General features: G+C 49.2%; 1 protein-coding gene and 1 pseudogene across 1 annotated transcript; one reads left to right on the top strand and one right to left on the bottom strand.

The window, feature by feature from the left end:
- Positions 1–6,212: 6,212 nt before the first annotated feature.
- On the bottom strand, positions 6,213–6,502 carry LOC137942343 (uncharacterized; annotated as a pseudogene).
- Positions 6,503–9,328: 2,826 nt separating this feature from the next.
- On the top strand, positions 9,329–10,494 carry LOC137942342 (small ribosomal subunit protein uS11m-like). The gene has a single exon (XM_068787980.1). It carries the CDS (start codon positions 9,781–9,783, stop codon positions 10,336–10,338), a length of 558 nt encoding a protein of 185 aa, XP_068644081.1. The 5' UTR covers positions 9,329–9,780; the 3' UTR covers positions 10,339–10,494.
- Positions 10,495–10,772: the final 278 nt, after the last annotated feature.

Genomic DNA, 10,772 nt, shown 5'->3' with positions numbered 1-10,772 from the left:
GGGGAGCCTCACTCTTTCCTTTTGATTATGTCGTGACGCTTTGGTTACCGGCGAACGCTTCCAAAGGCGACCCTCTAGAGTTTCCGGCTCTTTCCTAGATTGAAGTAGCCTAGCTAGCTAGCGCACAAGCCCAAAGGCCATAGGGGGCACCGCACACGCCCAAAGTAGCAAGAGGGGCCTACAGCCCTCTTGCGACTTTGGGCTACGCACCTTTACCTTGTCGCGCGCTTCTCGCTTGCCCTATTGGGCCCTATTGTGTAAAGGCGCTTTATAGGCAGGCTTCTCGCTCTATTGCAACTTTGGGCGTGTGCGCCTGACGTGAGAGGGGGGCACTTGCAGCCCGAAAGAAGTCACTATCAAACTGCTCGCCCTACTGAAGTACCAAAGGTGCGCTCCGCCCTAATTAATTGGTTTGCGACTGTTTGAAGCTGAAAAACTCCTGCGCGCGCCTGACACTAGCGCACAAGCCCTAAGGCACTTGCAGCACACGCCCAAAGTAGCAAGAGGGCCTCTGCTGCCCTAAGGCACTTGCAGCCTTAGGGCTTGTGCGCTAGCTTGACCTTGGGGGCCCGCTGGCTTTGAGCGAGCGCATCCGCGCTCCGCTCACTGGGGAAGGAAAACGCTTTCGGAGATCGAGATTTTCTTTCTTTTTCATCGAAAACGAAGAAGGCCTACGGTGCGTGTTATCTGAAGGGCGAAGAGAACACGCTTTTTCGACCGCGGTGGTATGATTGCCGGGCCCTCTCCTCGTTCCGCCCGCAGGCCTATTGGGATAGCAGCCTTCGGGCTTTGCCCGCCCTTTCTAATAAAGAATTCCGGCTCGGCCCGGGAAAGCGCTGGCAACAAAAGAAAGGAAGGGGTCCATGTAGCTGCTGCGCCCGCCCCCTTATAGCAATAGGGCAGCAGGTTCGGCATCTACTACAAAAGAGAGAATCCACTTCAGATAACCACGCCTCTGCTAGGCAGCGTGTGGAATGGCCAAGAGCGGACCTTTTTGGATATATAATCCAAGTCGAGAGTGGAGTTACGGGAACAGCCGTCTGATGGAAAACCACTTTCACGTTCGGTTCAGAGAGCACTTTTTTCGTTGAGAATTCCTCGTTCCCTTTCGTGTGAATTCCCCAGCGGCGAATTAACAACTTGTGGGGCCCTATCTATTCCATCTCTCGAGCCCCGAAGAAAACCCCCCTCCCCTTCGGACTCCATATCTCTTTTGACTCTATATATGTGGGCACCTGATATCTATGAGGGTTCACCCACCCCGGTTACAGCATTCCTTTCTATTGCGCCTAAAATCTCTATTTCTGCAAATATGTCACGTGTTTCTATTTATGGTTCCTATGGAGCTACATTGCAACAAATCTTCTTTTTCTGCAGCATTGCTTCTATGATCTTAGGAGCACTGGCCGCCATGGCCCAAACGAAAGTCAAAAGACCTCTAGCTCATAGTTCGATTGGACATGTAGGTTATATTCGTACTGGTTTCTCATGTGGAACCATAGAAGGAATTCAATCACTACTAATTGGTATCTTTATTTATGCATCAATGACGATAGATGCATTCGCCATAGTTCCAGCATTACGGCAAACCCGTGTCAAATATATAGCGGATTTTGGCGCTCTAGCCAAAACGAATCCTATTTCGGCTATTACCTTCTCCATTACTATGTTCTCATACGCAGGAATACCCCCGTTAGCCGGCTTTCGTAGCAAATTCTATTTGTTCTTCGCCGCTTTGGGTTGTGGGGCTTACTTCCTAGCCCCAGTGGGAGTAGTGACTAGCGTTATAGGTCGTTGGGCGGCCGGAAGGTTGCCATGAGTAAGTCAGTTTGGGGGACCGAAGGCTGTTCTCCGTGCACCGGACACGTAGCTTACCGAATCAGTTGCGACACGGATGGGAATGCATGCTACGAAAGAAAGGGTCGATAAAGAGACATCAACCGTCTACTCAATATCCTTGGTAGAGTCCACAATCACTACACGAGATGAACCTGGGTTTGGTGAATTTCAGTTGGCCTTAGGTGTAATAGGACTCCCAGTTACTGCGCGCGATCGTATACTGAGGTGCTCCCCGCCGGTTGTTGGAACGACGCGAGCCGGGCCGGGCCTCGATTCAGAAAGATGAAGGGAAAGAGGTGACTAATTCCCCATCTCATTGGGGCGGAAAACGAATCGACATCTCGATGTGATACAGCCTATTCTTTTTTTGTTGGGAAAGAACGGCGAAGTCCATCCGAACCTGAAGAATAAGAGGAGAGCAAAGCGCCAATGGCGCGCGAAGCGCATGCGGAACGGGCACGGAGAAAAAAAAAAAGTGTGTGGAGGAGAAGCAGCCGAGCTCATTCCCTTCGCTTCCTGGGCCCAAAGCAGTGCAGTGTTTCCTGGCCAAATCAAGGATTTGGGGCTTCTTGCTACATTATTTATATTTAGATGTAGTAAGATATATGAATAGAAAGATAGATCCTCCTATCCGATTGAGATTATAATATCTAAAAAAGAATCGATTTCATTCAACGTTTGATTCAAAGAACTGCGCTTAGCCCCCCCGCTCATGAAACGGCTCTGCTGCAATGGATGGCAGAGGGTCCGTAGTACCCGAAGCACTGGAGTGATCCAGTAGCCGGGAAGGGGCCTAGAAGTGCCTACGTATACACCACACTACACTTGGCTCTACACATTTACAGAGCTAACCCCTGTCCAGTGTCTGGCAGAGCGGCGGGGGGCTTCAATCCTTACTCCTTATCCCCAGCCCAGGCTAATGGGGCCTTACTTATTCAGGGGGGAGAGTTTAGCCTCGAGAAGCACTGTTGAGAGGAAGATCCTTGGCCCCTCTTCATTCTCTACAGGGGTCTCTGCCCACATGGAAGCGGGGCAGAGATGGAAGAGATCGAACACGAGAATAAGAAGCAAGCTCACCTTCCTTTTTTCTCATTTTGATAGAGGGGGATGGAGAAAGTGGACAAAACAGACTCCAATTTCCCAGTCGAAAAGACCTTTTTCTTATCGAAAAAGAGGAAAAGATTCATCTTGAAAACGCTCCTAACCCAGTGAGCGGAGCGCGGATGCGCTCGCTCAAAGCGCGAAAGCCTGCGAGCGAAGCAGCGAAGCGAGCCAGAAAGCGCACAAGCCTTAGGGCACTCCAAGTGAAAGCCTGCGAGCGAAGCAGCGAAGCAAGCCAGAAAGCGTCAAAAAGTGCCCCTCTTACTACAAGGTGCTGAATAGCCCCCTATTACTACTTTGTGCGTAGCCCCTTGTAGTAAGAGAGCCTACGGCGCCTATTACTACTTGGGGCTTGTGCGCTAGAAGCGGGCGTGTAAGCGCACACGCCTTAGGGCACTGCAGCCTTAGGGCGTGTGCGCTTTATGGCCTTGGGGCTTCAAAAAGTGCCCCTCTTGCTACTTTGGGCGTGTGCGAAGAGCGAGCGCACACGCCATACTAGCGCACAAGCAATAGGGGCCTACGGCCCTATTGCTACAGGGGCTTTCTACCTGATAGCAAGAGTGCGATAAGCACCAATTGCGTCAGGTGCGTAGCCCTGACGCTTAAGAGCTTGACGCGCGAGAGGGGCATGTGCGCATGGCAGCAAGTGGGCTTGAGCGCTAGCTTTGAGCGGTTTTTCAGCTTCCTTCGTAGAGCCGTGTATTGTAAGTGATCCGAACCTGCCCGGAGCGAGCCCCCCTGAGAGGCAAGTGAAGTTGGTGAGCCGTATGATGGGCAACTATCTCCTGCGGTTCGGAGAGGACTCAGCTGTTAGTTAGTACCCCCAAGGTCTTGGGGTGGCCCCTTTCACTCTATTTTATTATATACGCTTAGCGAAAATCATGTTTTTTGATACACCTAGGACATGGATTCTATATGAACCAATGGATCGTGACAAGTCGTTACTACTAGCAATGACTTCCTCTTTCATTACTTCATCCTTTCCATTTCCCTCTCCCTTGTTCTCAGTGACTCATCAAATGGCACTCAGTTCATATCTGTAAGTTCGATCATTGACAAGGTTCAAAGAAAGGGTGGGCCATTGATAAAGAATATATTCCAAACCACAATGCTAGCAGATGCGGGCCTCTGCTTTTCTTTTCATTAATGAAACCTGCCAGTTATTATGGACTCCAATCAAAAGGCAAAATCTAAATATATAGGATTATGGAGGCCTTTGCCTTTTTGTTCAAAATATAAAATAGACGTGGGTGGCCTGTGGTGGTTCTGACAATGTTCGTTCAATCAAGAAGCATTCTTCTTTTTCTTAACTTAAGAAGAGGGAGGAGACAGACTTGGGACCTATGAACGGAACAACACAACAAAGATGATGAAATGAAGAAGAAAGAACGGGAGGCGCCCTATTAGTAAGTTGGCAAGGACTGACGAACTACTTACTTGTGTTTGGTTAACTACTTGACTGACTTGGGGTTCTTTCTCGTAAGTGGTACACCCTGCACGCACACTCACTATATCTATATACGTATACGTTGATAGCCTTTCGGCGCCGCCTCTCTCTACTACATACAGTTGTTTCAGGCCGAACACAAGGTCTTAGGCCCGGATCCGATTATTGTTCGGGTACGAAGCTACGCTATTCAAAGCTGAGAGCGGTTCAAGAACCAATGCAAGCAACCCCGAAGCGCATTCCAGGGATAATAGTTGACTGGGAACTTCTGGAGTTCTTTCTGCGTCCACCGTTCCACATTCCGACGACGCCTCCCGTTCTTTCCTCTCTGAGCGACGAATTGGCTGTTTACAAACAAGCATTCAAGAAAGCAATATGTCTTCTGTTCTGAACTTGATAGACCGGGTGAGCCATGAACATGAGCTATAGGGGTGACGAAAAGAGAGAAGCGTTATGAGGATTGGATTGGGGAGTTTAGAAAAAGGCTCCGAAGGTGTCAAGAGCTAGAATAAGGTCTTCTATTTGAGTTGAGAACCGGAATAATAAGGTAAGTATAAGTATACGAGTTGATAACAGAACAAAGAACCCCAACTTCTAGAGGAAGAAATAATGTTGGTTTCATTTCCAAGTTTTCTTTTCACACTATCGAAATGCGAGTTTCAGTGAGCCCACATTTCGATCAGAGAGAGCCCAGCAAGCCCCAGCTGAAGTGAGCGCTCAAATCAAAGCGAGACGAAGCTCGCCGGCTTCTAGCGCACAAGCCCGCGGGCACTTGCTTTGCTGCCCTTGCGGGCTTAGAGTGCCCGCGGGCACTGCAGCTGCAGAGGCCGTTGGCTTGAGTGAGCCGTCGTGCCCCCCTCTTGCAATTTTTTGCCCACTTGCTGCCATGCGCACACGCCCCTTGGCTCCTTATAGCAATAGTGGCACCCGCGCTTCGCTCGCAGGCGTGAGCGCCGTCGGCTTGAGCGCTTAGGCTTTCGAGCCTCCCTGGATCGTGGTCCGTTGGCTGGTCCTTGTTTGGTCATAAGGATCATCGTTCTTATTAGGTCAGGGGCGGCCGGCCCGGGGGTTACCCGCGATTGGTAATGGCACAACAAGAAGAGGGGTAGGGGAGACAAGGTTACGCGCTGGGTAGCGCAGCGCATCTGTTTCGGGTACAGAGGCGACGAGGGGTGCTAACCCGGCAACCCAACCCAGCAGGGCAGGGGCGGGCCGGCCATAGGTTCGAATCCTGCCACCTTTCTTGTGGATCATCCTGTGGTTACCGGATGATGGGAATAAGCAATTTAGAAATGAGCACGAAATGTCAATAAATTCATTGTCTCATTATTCGTTATTTCCGGGTCTTTTCGTTGCATTCACTTACAACAAGAAACAACCACCAGCGTTTGGTGCAGCACCTGCATTTTGGTGCATTCTTCTTCCTTTCCTTGGTCTTTCGTTCCGTCATCTTCCTAATAACTTATCCAATTACAACGTATTAACCGCTAATGCACCTTTCTTTTATCAAATCTCAGGGACATGGTCTAATCATGAGGGTAGTATTTTATCATGGTGTTGGATCCCAAGTTTTTATGGATTCCTTCTTTGTTACCGGGGTCGACCCCAAAGCCATAATGTTTCAAAACGAGGAGGCCATAGAGAAACTCTTTTTTGTTCCTTTGTCTCGAACTTCGTGAAGAACTCCATTCTATCTCTCCCTCGTTACGAACAAAAAAGTGAGTTGTACACTCCCAAAGTTCTACGAACCCTTGTTGATTCTGAACTTCGTTCGCGAAGGAACCGGACTTTTGACGGGCCAGCCCTTTTTTATGCGCCGCTTTACCCTGGAAGGAAAATGAGCTTTGCTCCTCTGGGCGCTAGGCGCTCCCGTGGTTCGCGAGAAGGAAAAAGGACTCATCTTTTGTTGCATCTGGCACGAGATGAAAAAGAGAGAGCTTCGTCTATTGATGAACAGCGGATTGACTCCGCTGTTGGCATTGCTTTGTTTTTCTCTCCTTTCCTATCAGCGAGTTCCGATCCTTTTGTTCGAAATTTCTTCGTTCGTACCGAACCGCTTGCAGAATCAAATCCTGTTCCACAAGATCAATTATCAGCTATACATCCTCCTTGCATTTATGCCGGAGACGTCGCCAGTGCTATGGGCTTTGGCTTATGTAGATCAAAAATGATGAATGGGATTGTTGCACTCCACTCGCCGCCAATGCGGAAGGATGCCGCCGAAAAGAATGGAACGCTGCTTCGCTCTGCTGGATGCGTCGGATCCCGTATAACAAGAGAGCTCTTTACCCTCAAATTCAAACATGTGGGCGCAAAATGCTATCCTGCTCTATTGTTGCGTAGCAATAGAAGCCTGCTCATGCAGCTTCGGCGGCGCTTTTTCGCCTTCTCTTCGCTCTGGACAGGAGCGCTAATGGACACGGGGAGGGAGCAGGCGAAGCGTGTCGTTCGTAATGGAAAGAAAGATACCACTACTTCGCCTCTTTGTTGGACCGCCGGCGCGAACACTGTGGTCTCTGACCAGGACCAGGAACCCATTCGAATTTGGATCTTGACATGTCGGTTGTTTTTAACCGTAGGCATCTTGCCAGGAAGTTGGTGGGCTCATCATGAATTAGGTCGGGGTGGCTGGTGGTTTCGGGATCCCGTAGAAAATGCTTCTTTTATGCCTCGGGTATTAGCCACAGCTCGTATTCATTCAGTAATTCTACCCCTTCTGAATTCTTGGACCTCGCTTCTTAATATTGTGACTCTTCCATGCTGTGTCTCAGGAACCTCTTCAATACGGTCCGGATTGCTAGCTCCCGTTCATAGTTCTGCTACAGATGATACACGAGGAATCTTTTTATGGCTGTTCTTCCCCGGCATATCTATGATTCTTTTCTCCCAGATGAAGCAGCAGGCATCGGTCCGTAGAACCTATAAAAAAGAGATGGTTGTGGCGCGAAGTACTCTTGTGCACCTACGTCACTCGGCTCGCGCGCAACCCCGCCCCGTTATGTTATGGAAGAATTGAGCTTCTTGCTGGGCTGGTTATTCAGAGCCAGCAATTGGCTGCCTGATTTCGTCCCGTCCGTTGCGCTTCGGGGGTAACTGTGGCGTGGCTGAATGTAGAGCAGTCCGCTCCTACAGCGTTTGATCAGTAGATTATTTAGAACTTCGGAAGATGGTCAAGGTAGCTTGCTTCCAAGCCACAGCACTAGATGCGCATGTAGTCGTAGTAGTTGGCCCATCATGCCTCTGTTCGTTACTATACTACTTCGGATGAATGGGGAATTACGAAGCTCTTTGATCTGCAGAATAAGGCCTACGAGCTCTCTGTTTTATGGCAGAGATCTCTCTACACCGAGGAACCGAATAACAATGGATCGAAGCCCTCCTCTTCCTTCCAATTAGTGAGATTCCCCGGTGTGGCCGGCCCCGACTACATGGGAACAGATCCTTCTTCCTCGGAATCGAGACTTTTTACCAATTGTCACTTCTAGCGCACAAGCCCCTTAGCCATAGGGCACTGCAGCTTTCTCGCGAGCTCTTTCTTCTCTTTTACATCTCGAAATCGAGCGGGCTTCAAAAAGTGCCCCTCTTGCAACTTTGGGCCCACTTGCTGCCATGCGCACACGCCCCTTGGCTCCTATTGCTATAAGGGGCGTGTGCGCTTGAAAGCCCCCCTATGGAGTCAAGCTGGCTCGCTTCGCTTTTCTCGCTCGCTGGCTTTCGCGTGCAGCTAGCGCGCACTGGAGTTTTCCCTTTACTAGTAGGGGCGCGTCAAGCTAGGCCTGATTAACACTGGAAAATCAATCAATAAGAGACAGAAGCTACCAGCAGTGGGATTAACAATCATATCAATGTTGGGCAAAGGAACTACTTTGGACAATTATTTTATATCTCCGAAATCACTGCGGATTCTGATGCCCCCAGTGGCCAAGGAAACTGGGACAAGGAGATCCGATCTTCATAATCAATGGGACGAATGTTTTGATACCTCCAAGAGCGCACGAATTCCTGCCTTTTTTAACCGAAGGAGCTCATAACTTTATGATGCATTTTCCTCAATTCCTGCTTAACCGGCTTGGCATCGGACCGTACAACCAAGCGGTGCTACTCTACCAAGGAGGAATCGGGACCGATAAGACCATGCAAAAACATCTATGTATTAAGCCAGAAGAGAGGTCAGAGCTGCTTTTTTATCGAAAAAAGATTGCAGCCCTCAGCTGAGTAATCTTGGGGCTGTCCTCGCGAGATTGAAAAAAACTGCCTTTTCGACTAGCAAGGAAGAGCCGTCTTCAATCTGAGTTGGTGCTGGTGGTAAATGAAACTTCTTTGCCAAGATCGAAACTTGTAGCGAAACAGGGCCGGCCAGCCGGATGATTTTTTATGCAAGTCATGAGTGTATGATCGGGAGCCATCTCTTCTATCGTTTCGGGGGAAGATCCCAACCCGAGGTAACGAAGAAGCCCACTCCATGATTTCATGCATTACTCTTCAGGCTAGAAGTAGCTATTTCCCCAGCGGAGAACAGCTAAGGTCCAGTGTGTTGGAAATGCAGCATAGATGATAGGACTTTGAAATGGAGCTATGGGTCCTCGCATTCATTAGCTACCGGTGCCATGCTCGAATATAATATCTTCAAATCCTTGATGTCTTGGTGGGTTGTTCCCGTATGTATCAAGTCGGTGACTGATAGGTAGGAGATCTCGTATATATCTGGATAGAAAGATAGATAACTATAGGGAGTCGTTTTTGTGCATTCATTCATGTACAAAGGTTTAGGTTATCTAGGTACTATGGTTGTTCTCAACCCGGTGGGCTTGTCCCTTTTGCTGTTACAAACTCTGTACGTAGTGGTTCCTCTCCCTTTGCTGAGATCCAATCCAAGAGGTTCTTCCAGTGTTTGAATGTCCCGGGTTCTCTATCATCATAAATAATAGGTGTGGATGGGCTAGATAAGTCAATTCTGATTACAGCTAAAAGAAAGGGAATTGCTCTTCCCGAAGTCAGACTAAGACCGAGTTCTTCGCACACTTCGCACACGCCCCTTATAGCAATAGGGGCTGCAGTGCCCGGCGGCTTGTGCGCTAGCACACGCCCAAAGTAGCAATAGGTGCCGTAGGCACTCTTGCTATCAGGTAGAAAGCCCCTGTACGCAAGAGGGGCACTTTTTGAAGCGGGGCTCAAACCATGCCTCAAGGAAACCGTAGCCCAGTAACCCAAAGGCTCTTCCGAGAGATCCGAGAGACATGGTTCAACTACAACTAATAGTGCACCTTCTCCCACGCATTTCTCAGTAACCACTGAGCACAATTCTTATCTGAAACTACGAACAAGATCTTAAAGCTGTCTCAATAATTGCGGCTCTGGGATTAAGAGTAGAGTTTCTTGTGTCTTATGGATCCATGGAAGACTTATTAGCTAAATTCACTTCTAATACGATGCCCCAGGAAAAAACGACGGCCGAGCGCGTAGAGCAACAAGTTATTGCGGACAGGAGTTTCAAATCCATGAACTTCGTACAGAGCATCTCGGAGGAAGATGAGCAATTGGAGCGGAAAAACAAAGATTTTGTCCATTTACCACCGATCCACAATAAGACCTTTGTTACCGTGACGGATGCTAGGGGGAATAAAAAAACTGGGGCCTCCGCAGGTTGTTTGGAGGAAAGAAAAGGGGGGTCTCGTCTTTCTCGGTATGCAGCTGGAGCAACTGCAGAACATGTAGGGCGATCCGCCAGAAAGATGGGGATGAAGTCGGTTGTAATGAAAGTGAAAGGATCCACTTTTTTCAGGAAAAAGAAAGCTGTGATCTTGAGCTGGAGAGAAGGTTATACCTTTGCTGAGTGTAAGCGAAGTGAAGGAGTAGGAGATCAATCTCAAATTATGTACATCCACGATGTGACCCAACTTCCACATAATGGATGCCGACTCCCCAGGAAACGTCGTGTTCAAATAGTTTAGTTCCAACAATGAAGTTATCCATTTTCACTTGACAACAATTCCGGAAAAAATCTGACTCGGAGGGAAGTGGGAGGGAGCCTTACGCTAGCGCACAAGCCGCCGGGCACTTGCTGCCATACGCACAGCGCACACTAAAGCGGGCACAGCTAGCGCACAAGCCGCCGGGCGTCAAGTGCCCTAAGGCTTGTGCGCTAGTTGCCCCCTATGCTTTGGGGCTAAGCGCACACGCCCCTATTGTGTAAAGGGGCCCGCATGGCTACTATTGCTATTGTAGGCTTGGGGCTTGTGCGCTTGCGGCGTGGCCTTCTTTTGAAGCTGGGCTCCTGGGCAGAATTAGATGGCTGTCATCCCAAGTTTTGTCTCTGATCACAGGCCAGTAGAACATAACTGCCTAGAACGGCCAAAGCTGGGACCCATTCCATTCAGATGTGATC

Source organism: Aristolochia californica, unplaced genomic scaffold, assembly GCF_029961685.1.
Source record: "Aristolochia californica isolate CCGP_79_NKW_82.1479 unplaced genomic scaffold, dmAriCali1.0.hap1 SCAF_93, whole genome shotgun sequence".
In the NCBI taxonomy this organism is placed as follows: Eukaryota; Viridiplantae; Streptophyta; class Magnoliopsida; order Piperales; family Aristolochiaceae; genus Aristolochia; species Aristolochia californica.
This window is presented reverse-complemented; position numbering and strand designations above follow the sequence as displayed.